Below are 17110 nucleotides of genomic sequence, written 5' to 3'. Positions count from 1 at the left end.
TGTATATCTGTTGCTTTTTAACTGACTCAATTTTACTGGCTTTTACTGCTTGTCAAAATACAATTAAACTGAAATTTCAAATATACTTCAAATTGGTGTTGGGTGTTTATTGCTATTTTCTGGCATTGTTATAAATCATGAAACTAATCTGTTATTTGAATAAGTGAATAACAGATTAATTCATCATGAAAATAATAGCTGTAGCTCTATTATGTTTTTCACACAGTTTAGGTTCTGTGCTGCTGTACTGAGTGAGTCATATCAACAAGCACTTTTCCAGCCGTTCACCACATGCTGCTGAGATCAGGGAGAGGTCAGAAACTATGAATCACAGCTGTTAACTTTGTGCAGTATAGCTGACATTCTACTAGTGATTCCTCTTGATATTAGTATATCTCTCTGTCTTGTAGCGTTGTGTATGATGATGTTAAACTATCCTAACTGTGGTATGCATTCACTGATAGATACATCAAAATTCCTTGTGCTAGTAACTAGGGCTCATAATGTACATGAATGGGTCAGTGAGGGAGTGAGTGATTTAATCCATCCCAGCCAGACTGTGCATGCCGTAACTTAAAAACAATAAATGCTATTACCTTGTATGTCTCCAACTGAAAAGGGCATGTAATCAGGACAAACTGATTAAACTCTGGTTCATTTTAATGCACCAGATCAACTAAAAAAGCAACTTTGTTTAGGCTAAGTAATATCCCTTAGACATGTCCCGGGTACCGAAAAGGGGAGAATAAGGAGAAGGATTCTAGGGGCCCATGACTGACAGGGACCCAGAAAGGCCCCTAATACAATTACAATACTGACAAAAGAATATGGGAGGTGGGCCAGTAAGATTTCTTTTTATGGGGCCTAAAATCACTGGCGGCACCCCTGGACATGTCTGCCAACTGCTGGATGTGTTTCCTGGCTTCATATGCCATAACAATTTAACATAGCAACAATGAATAAAAACAGGCTGTCCACTATTTGACCAAATATGATATGAAATATGCAACAGAATGGGGAAGTAAAATCAGAATTAAACAATACGTAGTTACCTCTGTCAAGGAAGTAATGTTTTTGACAGCATTTGTCTTTTAGCAGGATAACTCAAAACGTAATGAATAGATTCCACTGTAATTTGGTTATCAGATACATAATGTTCTGGTAAATAAGTGATTCAGTTTGGAGGTGATCCAAAATAGATTCTGGAACTGAGATTCAAAAGAATTTTTGGCACATAGCAACAGTTAATACAAAAGGTTGTGGATGATGTCCTGCAAAATGAGGGATTATTTCATATTTAATCCATATGAGACTGGTGGTGATGCTCTCATGTCAGTATGGACCAACATCTCTGAGGAATGTCTCCAACACCTTGTTGAATCAGTAACATGAAGAACTAGAAGCATTCGGAGAGCGCAAACCTCCGCCAAGGCTATAGGGTCACTGACGTCACATGGAATACCCTTTGGCAAAGAAACTTATTTCACGTAATTTCACACATCTACCGTCATGTTTCAGATTCAGTGGTTAAACCCTTAGATCTTCAGTAAATGTATTTATAAAGAGAAACTGCATGAACTACACAATTTTTTTCTAATAACATGTTTATTCAATGAGGAGAAACAAATGCTAAATTATTGTTGTCATAACTTAATTTTTGTTCAGCCTTTGTGACCCATATTCATGAAGTTAGATGCAAAAATGTTGAAATTGACCCTATCCTGCAGTGATAAAGAATCCTTAAAAAAAATACTGGATCTGGATCGTGTTCCAGATAATTACCAAAATTTAATGACTTCTTATTTAGGCCAAGTCAAGATACACCCCTGGTAAAAAATTCACTGAAATCCACTGAGGATTTTTTGAATAATCCTGCTAACAAACCAACCAACAAACAAACGGACGCGACCGATAACATAACATCCTTGGCGGAGGTAATTAAAGCAATTCTTAAGGCAAAAAGGAGATCAACCCGGGACTAGCAAGGTGTATGTAATAAAGTAGCCCGTGAGTGTAGATAAATTCTTAGAGTGTCTTCTAGTTAAAACGTGATTGAAGATGATACCAAAGGTTTTTGTCAGAATTGCAAATGACTCTTGGCAAACTCAAAACAAACGTGTTTCAAATATTGTTCCAGAGTCCGCATGAAAAGGTGGCATCAAGTATTGTGCTGCCACCTGGTGAACAGGAGCACCTGCTGGACAGTTTGGGAATATGCATCCATGTGAAATTACTGTATGAATTTCACATCATGTGGAGTTTGCGTTCTACCACGCTCTACTGAAAGTGTTCTTTCACAGGATCAGTGCGTGGACACAGAAGCTTGCAAGATCAAATGTTTCAAAACTAAACCCGGGAGATTTATATTGCCATAAACTGAAAATTCAATTGCCACACACCCATCTTCTTGTTGACAGGCTGATACGACTAATTCCTGACGCCAGGGGTCGCTGTTCCATAACATGAGAGCCCCCCCTCGGCCCGAGTGGAGGTTCAAGATACATTAACGTGTCTGCGTGTGTATTCAGTGAGAAAAGAAACACACCGACGGCGACGGACGGAGACAGTTTTTGTTTTTTCTTTCCGCCAGCGTGTGTCGCCTATGAAGATATTACCATTAACACAAACGGAATAATCTCCTGGACGTAACCGTGGAGCGAAAATGAGGGAAATATCGAGATAGAGCGCACGACGAGGCTCGACTGTAGCTGCTGCAGTTTTTTGTTGAAGTGCGAGTGGGATCACAGCTGCGAAAATGTCGGGAAAAATAGAGAGCAAGCAAGGTAGGTGCTGGCCCCCGGCCGGAACGAAGCGCACACCGCTCCGCCTCGGGATACCGGATAACGGGATTCCACACACGGGGCGGCACGGAACGGCTTAAATGTGTCCACGGAGCCGCACATACGCTAATGGGGGCTCCGGATACGATGGGACCTGTGTGTATTCAGCCCTTCTCGGTGCTTTAATTGGGCCTTTAATGGGTTTGCGCCCACCTCCCTCCTCCCCCGAAATCCAGAGCGTCATCCCGACGGCTAGCTAGCAGCCACTGTTAGCTTATGTTACTCATCAGAGCGAGTTTGTTTATCGGTACCGGATGATGTTCCTTCTCCAGTAGTGGAAGCAAAATGGGTGTTGCTATCTTTAAATTGTATTTATCATTATTATTATTGTTATTATTTATTTAGTTATTGTAATAGACGTTCCTTCACCGGCGTTTTCTTTGAGCAGTAGTTGTAAGGTTATTATGGTTTGTGTGAAACACTGCTAGTATACATTTGACGTGTTTTATCTTGGAAGTATTTTTAAAAATACGAGTGCTTGACCCTTATTATTATTATTCATGTTCATTCTTGGCTGTTAGCAAATCGAGTTAGCTTTGTGTTAGCTACGTTGTTGCCTAGTGTTCACGCCCAAGTCGGATGTGTTTGTGTTGGCGATTATTTCCACGTTGTGCACGTGGCACTTCTGATTTATTTATTTAGTTATTTGGGACTTCTTAATGTGTGTCTGCGCTCAGCTTATAAGAAGGCCAGTCCGAGCTCTGCAGATCGCGCCGAGGAAACGGGGTGGGCTTTTTGAAAGGAAACTTTATACCCTCCGGCTACACTTGCATCCCATTCCACCAGCTGTCTCACACACACACACAGTCCTGCCCGATGATGCCTGCAGTAAAAGAGAGACGCACAGGCAAGGAGGGGAGTGTCATCCACCTCTAGCTCGGTCATTATTGGAGGAAAAGTTCCCCATTCCTGTCGTGTGTTGCAGACAGATGACTACATATGGTCAAGCTAAATGAAAACCGTGTAGGATTTAAAGACGTTGTATTTCACACCTTTTCTGCAAAATGGATATCAAGAATTGCAGGAAAAAGAAACCCAGACATTGAGGCAATGATCTTTGCAGTCAGTGGAATCCCTGATTGATCCAGACTTTCAATAACTAGGCTACCTGACCTCAGCATTCAGAAGTGTGTCTGTATGCTGTGAAAGTGTTGAATCCAGAGAAAATCACTTATCTTGGAGGTGACCATGTCTCCGGAACCTCAGCCTTTGAAATCAAAAGGTACCTGGGAAAAGCTTATGGGGTCATGAGGTTGCTCAACAGAGAAGTGATTGGTGAAGCCAGTACCTTAGCAGGAACACAAAGTGCTAAGGCCCATTCACAGTACTCTCCCTTTGCCTTGCCACTTTGCCCTTTCGCTTTGTTTAACACATTCATGTGCAAAATTAAGGGAAAAGGTGAAGGAGAGTATTGGGGTTACATACCTGCCAACATTGGAATGTACCAATGCGAGACACTGAAGCTTAACCGTGAGCGCAGATGGCGTGAAGCGTAACGAGGGTGGTACGGTTAGGGGTTCACACGACTGCGGGACTAATGGGTGTCCCACACGCACTCATGCAGGACATGGGGTAAATACTGCCCAGTGCGGGACGGTTGGCAGCTCTGGGGTTAGGTCTTAGTTTTTACCTTGCATTCACAAGGTTAGCAGTAGAAAAACCATCATACAGTCGTTAGATTGGAATTCTTGTCATCTGCAATGGCAGACTACAGGCAGTGACACGAGGCACATTCATTTTTCAGTGCTAACGCCTTGGACAATAATTTACTTTGCTGAAAGATACAACAGTTTTAGCTTTTTTCAAGCCCTGGATCTGATGGCAGCTTAAAAAGGTAACTTTTTCTGAGGTTATCGATCAGTATCACACAAATTATTCACTTTTACCTGATTAAAACCGGGTGACTGCATTTTAGAAAATGCACCTCTAGCTGTCTTTTAGCTTATTAAAGATTTTTAAAAATCTGCTTTCCTTGTCTCTGTGGCAAGTGGCAGCAGTTGAAAATTGTTTGCTTTTGGCAGTAGGTTTACTGACCTTCACTTTGCAGATGATGCTGTGATCTTTGTGGAGTCGGTGGATGCTGTGATTGCAGCACTTGACAAGCTGAATTAAGAATCAGAGGGTCTGGGTTTGAGATTCTCCTGGATTGATACTAAAATTCTGGCTTTTAAGGAGTTCCTGGGCTCAGGAACTCCTTAAAATGAGGAGTATGTGGTGCAGGAGTTGAACTTATAGAGACATTCACTTGACTTGACCTCTTTGAAAACAGTGGAACATCCGGTTCCACCGTTTTCATTGCCACTGGCAACCAACATGAAAATCATGCATTAAGGTGCTTTTTTCTTCTTTTTTTTTTCTTTTTTAACTGTATGGTTACCCTAAAAATAATTGTCATGACCACTAGTTTATTTTCTTTGTGTGCGTTCCTACAAAAGTGCTGCGAGAAGACGGGAAAAAATTAGTCACGTATTGTAAAGTAGCCCAATAATGGCAACGGCCAACATTGATTGTTGAAACCACTGAATTTAATAAATGTGAACACATGACACTTTCAGTGCTTTCTTCTCATTTTCTGCTGGTTGATTATTCAGAATTGCATCTGTATGTTTCCTCTTCAGATGCTCTTGCCTTGCATTAGTGCTGCTGTGGTATACCAGTGAAGGTTTGCACACTGCAAACCATCTTTATGTTTAGAGCTTAATTGAAATAATAACATATTTTTGACACCTTCAGTCTTTTGGAACTTTTACTAACCTTCTTAACACCAGAGTCAGGATTCGTTGTAGCTGCAATGTTGTCTTTCAACTGCTGTCTTTGTTCAGGGTTGCCATAGTGGATCCAACATAGATCGTCATTGGGATTTGGCACAAGTTTTACAGCAGATGCCTTACTTGATGCAACTCCAGTTTTACTTGGAGAAGCAAACACAGCCCCTGGACTCCAATCCACGTACTAACCAGGACCCCCTATAACCAACTTCTGAGATCTGACAGGGTCAACATCACACAGAGCTGACTGGCTTGTTGCAGCTGCCATGTTTTTTTTTTTTTTTTTTAACTTGGGCCAAGTTGACTAGTGACTGGAACCAAAAAAGACTCTCCTCAGGTCACCCACGCAAGGCACACAGTTAAGCAGCAATGTCATGGTGTTGAGCTATAACACTTTTTTTATTTGAATTAAAGCATATTGCAAATCAAAAAGATAAATTAACAGAAAAGACAGGTCACAAATTTTGATGTAAGCACATTTTCAGCACTGCCAATCAATTATGACTAATCACAGCAGTCTTACATTGAGTTCAGTTTTCATCTATTTCACAAACATCCACACGTTGCACATTGGGATTACAATGTTTGCCAGAGTTCAGATGTGGACATTATCTAAAACTTCCCAATTCACTTTCAGACCTAAATTTGCTAATAGTAAGGCAGCTCATAATTTCTATGTGCACAGTGACAATTTTGCAGTTTTCTGGATGTCTAGCATTAAACCTAATCTGCATTATACTTTAAAATGTAGGTGTTTACAAAATTATTCGGCATTTAGACTTCAAGGTTTTTGCCCAATGGCTTATTAGGTGTATTGGCCCCATCCTGATTTTACTTGTCGTCCTTCAAAAGATGAAGAAATCTTAATTTATTGATGATTGCAATTAATATAGCAAAAGTCTGTTCACATCTTGTGAATTCTAAAATAAATAAATAAAAACGTCTGCTAGTAATTTTGGAAATGGATGTCTCCTTTGTTGCTGTTACAGCTCGTGGGTTTTTTTTGCAAATGCATGCGTGTTGGATGGACCTGTCAAAAATTACTGTTTTGGGTCTACATGTTCTATATACTTGTCCAGTGTCAGACTGGTGGCTTACGTAAATTAACTGGGCTAGTATGAATGTTGCATATCGGATATGAAGATTTTGGATAATCACATTTGTGGCTGCATTGCAAAATTCAGTATTCAGTTTATGTGGTGGGTTAGTGAAACCTTAAGGTTTTCTGTGTGCACTGGCCCAAACCTCAAAAACATGCTGCTTGGGCTAGTGTCCTTGCGTACTCTAGTGATCCATTTCATGATAATGACAATTGATGACTTTGTACAATGTATTTGAGGTCCGTTCGTTCACTGTGAGCTCATTCCAACCATTTGTGTTTGTACTAGGTCAGTTGTTGGCTTTTTGTCTGTGCGCTGTTCCATTTCTTTCTTCCTCATGTACTTATCGATCTCACGTGTTCCCAGAGGACATGTTATGCTGGATGTCAGTTAAATGGAAAGATGAAACAAGGACATTGCATCGTGGTCTGCAATAGCAAGCATAGTTTCAGTGTCCTTTTGTAAACGTTTCCTCAGAATAAAGCGAATGAAGGGAGAGAGGCAGGTTTTGGTGTTTAAAAACCGACCCAAACTGTCTATGTGGTCTTAGCCTATGTGGACATTTTGCAGAATGGGGACACCAGTTTAGTCTTTGACAGAAGGAGATTAATACACTGTCTTGTGGGTCAAATTAAAGAGGGAAAGATTTGGAGAGAGGGAAATCAAGTGCAGTAGGGATTAGAGCTGAATTGATTCATCAGTTAAATTGAATAATTACTGGGATAAAATGTGTGCCTACACTCTTTTCATACATGAGCCTTCTGTACACCAGAGTGGTCTAGTTTTGGAGTGTGTCTGCTGTGTATTGACCCTGCTGTAACAGATGGAGCAAAAGGGATCAGAATATGCATTAAAAGTTTTTCCATATTCAGATAATAGTCTGATATATTAGCATCCTCACATTTGTCATCATTTTTCTTGGGGTTATAGTAGAGAAGCTTGAATCTTCGACTGGACTGGGTTGCTTCCAGTCAAATATTCAAGCTTCTCTACTAAGGAAACCACCAGGACAACTGAGAGCCTACACAGAAACATTTCTTGGGATTAATAATCTTATCAAACATGTAGGGTGTGATGTCAATTCGAGATAGGGTAAAAGAAAAGGTGAAAATGAAAGAAAATACTGAAACGGCGTATTAAAAGGCTGACTTGCACACACAGAAACAAGGCAAAACTCTGTGACGCTATAAAATGACCAGCAAGCAGTGAATGCATCAGCTAGCAGCTTTTGTCGGCGTGGAGCTGTGACCGCTTCCTCCATCTTTTATGATGAAATAATGCTGAATTTTTTGTGGAAATGATTGTTGTAGAAAAGTTTCAGATATCTCACTGAGACAGATGTGCAGGTTTAAGCAGAAACAAGGTGATAATCCATGAACCGTGGCTAATGACGTGCAGTGAAGGTAGGGCGGACCGATTTTTAGGGGCACAGTTCGGTCTGTGACACCGGACATCCTGTGTATCATATCGAGTTTTGAAAAACAATATAAAGCCATAGCAGCCGGTATTTGTTCTCACTGCATCAGCATGCTTCCTATTCATCATGAATACTGTCTTTTGTAGTCAGTGATTTATTTCTCTTTTCAGAGTAAACATTGTCACTGTGTTACCAGTTTTGGTTTGCTTGTGCACTCAGCTATGTGCAGCATAAAATGATGTCACCTCTAAATGAGTCTCATCTGTTTGGACTCTCGTGCATGCCTCTTACTTCATTAGTGACACAAGCTATAATCTGTGAATTCTGTATCTGTACGAGCTAATGAACAGAGTGCCAAACCTTTGTTGTAATGGTTCCCTGCAATGGAGAGAAAGTGAAATGGGTAGAGAAGACTGAAAATGTGTAGTTGTGTGTTCTACATTTGTCAGTTCACACTTCTGCTACTGTGTGGGATGCGTTTCAGTGGGCTCAAAAATGAGGCTGTCAGGGTATTTGCAGTTTGAAGACGAATCTTATTTAAAACGAGGAGAGTTAATGCCACATTTTGAAATGTGTATAATGCTAATAATGTTGAACAACCATCAGCTTTAAGTTATTGTAATAAAGATGAAAATTGGTTCCCTTAATTGTAGTTGATGCATCTCTCCCTGATATAAAATGATCCAACACCAATCTAGATATATGGGCTGTGATACGATGGCTGGATGATACTTTTTTTGAAGAAAAGTTTTGATTTGTTGCAGTACCATGCAATCCAATACACTTTTTAATTGTAGACTTTTATTTTGTATCATAATTCAGAAGCAACGTTGCACTGTTTACCTTCAAATGCATGTCATGAAAGATCAGGGATTTTTTTCCAGGTTTTTACTACAGTGATGCAGCATGTTGACTCTGCCTCTGTTCGCCTTTTGATCACCACTAGGGGCAGCACCATATACATTTGCAGAAAGCACATCATAGTAACAGCTGTTTTTTATTATTCTGTTAGTGTTGCATAACTATCAAAGCATAATTTTCCTGTTATGAACCAGTGTCACAGTATTAACAAAGTGTGAACTGAACTAGGGCTGCAGCTATCGATTGTTTTACTAATCGAGTATTCTATCGATTATTCTGGCGATTAATCGAGTAATCGGATAAAAAGTACTTCTGTGTTTTTAAGCATCAATCGTCCAGGGCTCTCCCTAAGCAATGGCACAATGCCACTGTGCCAAAGTGTTGACATTTTGCTGAAATGGCGATGGGATGTGGCTTTCTGTTTTGTTTTCTCCAACTTGTAAAATGTAACCATTTTTAAGTTTTTTTTTTTTGTTTGTTTGTTTTTTTTTTGTAAAGGTTGATGGACTGGTCCCTGATTTTTTTTTTTTTTTTTTAAATCCCTTTTTCTCTGCAATTCAGCAGAGGCATTTCAGCTGGAGGTTGAACATGCAAGACTCAGTCAGTTTTTTTTTTAATTATTATTTTATTTAAGTTACCGTGTTTGTGAAGTGTTGTGTCTTGCCCAAAAAAGCAAAAATTAAAAAGTCAAACACTCAGTGTGAATCTGAGGGAAACACAGAAGAAAGAGTTCACTTCTGCTGTTTGTCAATGTAGCCGGGGACAGAGCTGTGACACACCTGGTCTGAGAGCCCCTCACAATGGGTAGAGAGACAGCAGCTGGCCACTGGCTTCACTTTAAATGCACAGTAAGTCTATTTCAGATGATCAGCATGGACCATCTTTCTCTTAAAAGGCTTTATTTTACTCTGTGTCACGTTGGAAAGCGGTAGCTATTGTTGCTATTTGATTAGCTGTTATGCTCCAGTCTTCTTCTGTTTTTTTTCCTGCGGCCGATGCAGCGCCACACACAGGCCTGGCATATGTACTACAATGTTAAACGAAGGTTCGAGGCACAGAATTTGCCTCGAACTTTTTTTGTAATCGAATTATTCGAGTTACTCGATTAATCGTTTCAGCCTTAAACTGAACATAAAGTTCAAATGGGTCAATCTATCCATTATGCTGTGCGCCATTATTAGCCATGGGCATTTCCATGCTGAATGGGGAAAATTATGACAATGAAAATCCGACGAGGGGACTGGCCACAGTGGGAAGGAAAAACTCCCTTTTAACAGGAAGAAACCTCCAGCAGAACCAGGCCCAGGGAGGGGCAGTCCCCTGCTGGGACTGGTTGGGGCTGAGGCAGAGAACCAGGAAAAAGACATGCTGTGGAGGGGAGCAGAGATTGATCACTAATGATTAAATGCAGAGTGGTGCATACAGAGCAAAAAGAAAGAAACAGTGCATCATGGGAACCCCCCAGCAGTCTACGTCTATAGCAGCATAACTAAGGGATGGTTCAGGGTCACCTGATCCAGCCTTAACTATAAGCTTTAGCAAAAAGGAAAGTTTTAAGCCTAATCTTAAAAGTAGAGAGGGTGTCTGTCTTCCTGATCTGAATTGGGAGCTGGTTCCACAGGAGAGGAGCCTGAAAGCTGAAGGCTCTGCCTCCCATTCTACTCTTACAAACCCTAGGAACTACAAGTAAGCCTGCAGTCTGAGAGCGAAGCGCTCTATTGGGGTGATATGGTACTATGAGGTCCCTAAGATAAAATGGGACCTGATTATTCAAAACCTTATAAGTAAGAAGAAGAATTTTAAATTCTATTCTAGAATTAACAGGAAGCCAACGAAGAGAGGCCAATATGGGTGAGATATGCTCTCTCCTTCTAGTCCCTGTTAGTACTCTAGCTGCAGCATTTTGAATTAACTGAAGGCTTTTCAGGGAACTTTTTGGACAACCTGATAATAATGAATTACAATAGTCCAGCCCAGAGGAAATAAATGCATGAATTAGTTTTTCAGCATCACTCTGAGACAAGACCTTTCTAATTTTAGAGATATTGCGTAAATGCAAAAAAGCAGTCCTACATATTTGTTTAATATGCGCATTGAATGACATATCCTGATCAAAAATGACTCCAAGATTTCTCACAGTATTACTAGAGGTCAGGGTAATGCCATCCAGAGTAAGGATATGGTTAGACACCATGTTTCTAAGATTTGTGGGGCCAAGTACAATAACGTCAGTTTTATCTGAGTTTAAAAGCAGGAAATTAGAGGTCATCCATGTCTTTATGTCTGTAAGACAATCCTGCAGTTTAGCTAATTGGTGTGTGTCCTCTGGCTTCATGGATAGATAAAGCTTGGTATCATCTGCGTAACAATGAAAATTTAAGCAATGCCGTCTAATAATACTGCCTAAAGGAAGCATGTATAAAGTGAATAAAATTGGTCCTAGCACAGAACCTTGTGGAACTCCATAATTAACCTTAGTCTGTGAAGAAGATTCCCCATTTACATGAACAAATTGTAATCTATTAGATAAATATGATTCAAACCACCACAGCGCAGTGCCTTTAATACCTATGGCATGCTCTAATCTCTGTAATAAAATTTTATGGTCAACAGTATCAAAAGCAGCACTGAGGTCTAACAGAACAAGCACAGAGATGAGTCCACTGTCTGAGGCCATAAGAAGATCATTTGTAACCTTCACTAATTGTTGGGAAAGTGTAGGTACACGGACCCACAACAGGGGGCGCAAATGAACGGACAATGGAGGAAGTCAAATACAACACTTTACTGTTGTGAAAGGGCACAACAAACACAACAGATTACAATAATAGACAAAAGGTCAAATCGCAACAGGTGTCGTGTGGGCAGGCTCGAAGATAGGAGACGTCTGTCCAAAGTAGAACTGGAACCACACGATTTCCTCCGCCACCAGACCCCGGGAATACTGGAGCCGCCAAGTCCCGAACTCCCAGGTGGCCACTGCCTCCGCGTGTCGGATCTGGTACTGCTGGCGAGGAACAAAAAAACAATTAAAGGTGGGCGCGTATGCACCCAGCAATTCACACGGCAGGAAAACCAACTCCACCTCTTGTTGGAAAAAGAGTCTGTTACACGATACACAAAAAGTCACAAAAGGTTACTGTCGAATAAATCTCACAGCCAGCTGAGAACGTTACCTTCCTGGTAAAGCGATATCTCGGCAAAGAGGTGGAGATGACGTCTTGCTGATATACTGATGCTGATCAGATGAGTGGTGACAGCTGTCATAGGTGATGAGTGTCAGCTGTCACCCCGGCTACTCCTGTTAGGCGGCAGCGCCCTCTGGTGCCTGGAGTCCGCACTCCAGGCAGGGTGCCCTCTGGTGGTGGTGGGCCAGCAGTACCTCCTCTTCAGCGGCCCACACAACACTAATGCTGTTTCTGTACTATGATGAATTCTAAAACCTGACTGAAACTCTTCAAATAGACCATTCCTCTGCAGATGATCAGTTAGCTGTTTTACAACTACCCTTTCAAGAATTTTTGAGAGAAAAGGAAGGTTGGAGATTGGCCTATAATTAGCTAAGATAGCAGGGTCAAGTGATGGCTTTTTAAGTAATGGTTTAATTACTGCCACCTTAAAAGCCTGTGGTACATAGCCAACTAATAAAGATAGATTGATCATATTTAAGATCGAAGCATTAAATAATGGTATGGCTTCCTTGAGCAGCCTGGTAGGAATGGGGTCTAATAGACATGTTGATGGTTTGGATGAAGTAAGTAGTGAAAATAACTCCGACAGAACAATCGGAGAGAAAGAGTCTAACCAAATACCGGCATCACTGAAAGCAGCCAAAGATAACGATACGTCTTTGGGATGGTTATGAGTAATTTTTTCTCTAATAGTTAAAATTTTATTAGCAAAGAAAGTCATGAAGTCAGACTAGTTAAAGTTAAAGGAATACTCGGCTCAATAGAGCTCTGACTCTTTGTCAGCCTGGCTACAGTGCTGAAAAGAAACCTGGGGTTGTTCTTATTTTCTTCAATTAGTGATGAGTAGTAAGATGTCCTAGCTTTACGGAGGGCTTTTTTTTTATAGAGCAACAGACTCTTTTTCCAGGCTAAGTGAAGATCTTCTAAATTAGTGAGACGCCATTTCCTCTTACGGGTTATCTGCTTTAAGCTGCGAGTTTGTGAGTTATACCACGGAGTCAGGCACTTCTGATTTAAAGCTCTCTTTTTCAGAGGAGCTACAGCATCCAAAGTTGTCTTCAATGAGGATGTAAAACTATTGACAAGATACTCTATCTCACTTACAGAGTTTAGGTAGCTACTCTGCACTGTGTTGGTATATGGCATTAGAGAACATAAAGAAGGAATCATATCCTTAAACCTAGTTACAGTGCTTTCTGAAAGACTTCTAGTGTAATGAAACTTATTCCCCACTGCTGGGTAGTCCATCAGAGTAAATGTAAATATTATTAAGAAATGATCAGACAGAAGGGAGTTTTCAGGGAATACTGTTAAGTCTTCAATTTCCATACCATAAGTCAGAACAAGATCTAAGATATGATTAAAGTGGTGGGTGGACTCATTTACATTTTGAGCAAAGCCAATTGAGTCTAATAATAGATTAAATGCAGTGTTGAGGCTGTCATTCTCAGCATCTGTGTGGATGTTAAAATCGCCCACTATAATTATCTTATCTGAGCTAAGCACTAAGTCAGACAAAAGGTCTGAAAATTCACAGAGAAACTCACAGTAACGACCAGGTGGACGATAGATAATAACAAATAAAACTGGTTTTTGGGACTTCCAATTTGGATGGACAAGACTAAGAGTCAAGCTTTCAAATGAATTAAAGCTCTGTCTGGGTTTTTGATTAATTAATAAGCTGGAATGGAAGATTGCTGCTAATCCTCCGCCTCGGCCCATGCTACGAGCATTCTGGCAGTTAGTGTGACTCGGGGGTGTTGACTCATTTAAACTAACATATTCTTCCGGCTGTAACCAGGTTTCTGTAAGGCAGAATAAATCAATATGTTGATCAATTATTATATAATTTACTAACAGGGACTTAGAAGAGAGAGACCTAATGTTTAATAGACCACATTTAACTGTTTTAGTCTGTGGTGCAGTTGAAGGTGCTATATTATTTTATTTTTTTTTTTAATTTTTATGTTTAAATAGATTTTTGCTGGTTATTGGTGGTCTGGGAGCAGGCAGCGTCTCTACGGGGATGGGGTAATGAGGGGATGGCAGAGGGAGAGAAGCTGCAGAGAGGTGTGTAAGACTACAACTCTGCTTCCTGGTCCCAAACCTGGATAGTCACGGTTTGGAGGATTTAAGAAAATTGGCCAGATTTCTAGAAATGAGAGCTGCTCCATCCAAAGTGGGATGGATACCGTCTCTCCTAACAAGACCAGGTTTTCCCCAGAAGCTTTGCCAATTATCTATGAAGCCCACTTCATTTTTTGGACACCACTCAGACAGCCAGCAATTCAAGGAGAACATGCGGCTAAACATGTCACTCCCGGTCCGATTGGGGAGGGGCCCAGAGAAAATACAGAGTCCGACATTGTTTTTGCAAAGTTACACACCGATTCAATGTTAATTTTAGTGACCTCCGATTGGCGTAACCGGGTGTCATCACTGCCGACGTGAATTACAATCTTACCAAATTTACGCTTAGCCTTAGCCAGCAGTTTCAAATTTCCTTCAATGTCGCCTGCTCTGGCCCCCGGAAGACATTTGATTATGGTTGCTGGTGTCGCTAACTTCACATTTCTCAAAACAGAGTCGCCAATAACCAGAGTTTGATCCTCGGCGGGTGTGTCGCCGAGTGGGGAAAAACGATTAGAAATGTGAATGGGTTGGCGGTGTACACAGGGCTTCTGTTTAGGACTACGCTTCCTCCTCACAGTCACCCAGTCGGCCTGCTTTCCCGGCTGCTCGGGATCTGCCAGAGGGAAACTAACGGTGGCTAAGCTACCTTGGTCCGCACCGACTACAGGGGCCTGGCTAGCTGTAGAATTTTCCACGGTGCGGAGCCGAGTCTCCAATTCACCCAGCCTGGCCTCCAAAGCTACGAATAAGCTACACTTATTACAAGTACCATTACTGCTAAAGGAGGCTGAGGAATAACTAAACATTTCACACCCAGAGCAGAAAAGTGCAGGAGAGACAGGAGAAGCCGCCATGCTAAACCGGCTAAGAACTAGTAGCTGCGCTAAGCTAGTGGATTCCTAAAAACACACAAAGTGAATAATGTGTAAATAATTTAGAGGTGATTCAGCAGAGGGAGTGCTTTAGTTAAGGCACGTGAAGATTACACTGTGAAACAAATCGTTATCTAGGTAACTAGATCAATCTAACTGCACAGATTAAACAGCTAACAGATACAGCAAAACACTGCTGTGCTCCGGAACAGGAAGCGATACAGTACCGCAGTGAGAGCCAAAATGAGCAAATATTTGCACAAAACAATAAAGTTCATCAGTTTGAACATTAAGTATCTTGTCTTTGTGGTGTATTCAATTGAATATAGGTTGAAGAGGATTTGCAAATCATTGTATTCTGTTTTTATTTACATTTTACACAACATTCAGGCTTCATTGGAATTGGGGTTGTAGCTTTTATTTGTTGATTTTTAGAGTAATGGCCTCCTCCTTGGTTGACGGCCTTTTAGGCTGTGATGATGGAGTTCTCTCATAAAGATGGATGATGTCACATTTGTATTTGATACTTCCTACTCTTTATGTTCGACACTCTTGCCATCTTGAGTTTCCGGTAGGTCCTTGGAATAAAAAGTTAATTCCTACATGTTCATTTTGGCCTCCTTTTATGATGTATTCTGTAGAATTCCAGACTTTGGTTTTTGTATAATGGACTGTGTAGTTGTTTGTGATAACATGAATCTTTTCTACATGGCTTCTAAGGAGGAACTGGATTTGTGGAGATTCAAAATTATGCTCTTGAAGCCTTTGTCCTTATGTTCCTTTTTTCCTCCTGTTGTTAAACGCAAGAAAGGACCTTAAATACAACCAAAAGTTCTCAAATTAACCCAAAACTATGCAACGTAATTCAGAAGCTTTGACTAGTAGTCCATCAATTGCAAAATGTTCTGGAATTTTCCATGGCAAACATCTTGGTGTATATATAGATAGGTAGTCCACTGAAAATCTGATATAATCAGACATGCACGTAACTGACACTAATGGTGTTTATGTATGCTAAAAATAAAGAAATATGCAGTAGAGCATGGAAGGAAGTGCTTTTCAGGAAGAAAATGATAACAAATAGTAGGACAAACGCTTCCTTCTGTGTTTTCTGCTGCGCATCATTTATTTTTTAGCAACTACAAGCACCATGAGCACCAGTTATGTGCATGCCCGGATATAATGAAGGAAATGTGAAATAAATCTATTGTGTAATTATAGCTTTTAGTACGTTTATATGGAAAGAAATAGGGGTGTCATGATACACTCAGCCCATGAGATGATACAATATATGATATTGGGTTCAGGAGAATGAGACGATATTTTTATTTAACATTACTGTTACGAAAACACCAATGATGAAATGTATGACTGGAAAAATAGCCTTTTATTTGAGTGAGTCACAAAATGTGCATTTTGAAATGCATTTTGAAATGGTTTAACTGATTGTCTTGGAATGACTTTCTGAGTATGAATTACCATATGCAGTAAAAGAACAGTATATCAAGCAGTCTAAAAGGTTTTGCCACCAACACAACTGACTGGTTCCTCTTCTGTATGATTTCTCTTGAGTCTGTTCAGACTTGTTTGAGTTCGATGCAGACAGATATTCCTCCGTTAGTGTTCATGGTTTTGCGCCATCTGATTGGTTGTCTGGAAAGGCACTGCAGTGATGACACAGTGTCTTTCTGAAAAATTCACAGATTTTCAACATAAAACGCTTGGAACGGCCAGAAAACAACAACAAAAAAAAACCCCCCCAAAAATAAACGGCACAGCGCTCTAAAAAAAAAAAACATACTGTAGTGCCAACCTCTCTTTTTCAGTTGCTCTACTTTGCGACACAGCTTTTCACTTTGACAAGAAACATTGTCACTTTGAAATACTGTTTGCACCCCTGGAAATAAAGTAGACATTGTAATTGACTT

The 17110-nt window shown here is 40.5% G+C and overlaps 1 protein-coding gene across 1 annotated transcript in view; it reads left to right on the top strand.

Moving 5' to 3' along the window:
* Positions 1–2548: 2548 nt before the first annotated feature.
* The window catches only part of rapgef1b (Rap guanine nucleotide exchange factor (GEF) 1b), a 117349-nt gene continuing 102787 nt past the window's right edge, over positions 2549–17110 (top strand). The window contains exon 1 of the mRNA XM_034193087.1: positions 2549–2783. Coding sequence (XP_034048978.1) covers positions 2756–2783 — 28 coding nt within the window. The 5' untranslated portion in view covers positions 2549–2755. The remainder of the gene's footprint in view (positions 2784–17110) is intronic.

Source organism: Thalassophryne amazonica, chromosome 17, assembly GCF_902500255.1.
Source record: "Thalassophryne amazonica chromosome 17, fThaAma1.1, whole genome shotgun sequence".
NCBI lineage: Eukaryota > Metazoa > Chordata > Actinopteri > Batrachoidiformes > Batrachoididae > Thalassophryne > Thalassophryne amazonica.
Note: the sequence above shows the minus strand (reverse complement) of the source record. Positions and strands in the feature narration are given on the sequence as shown.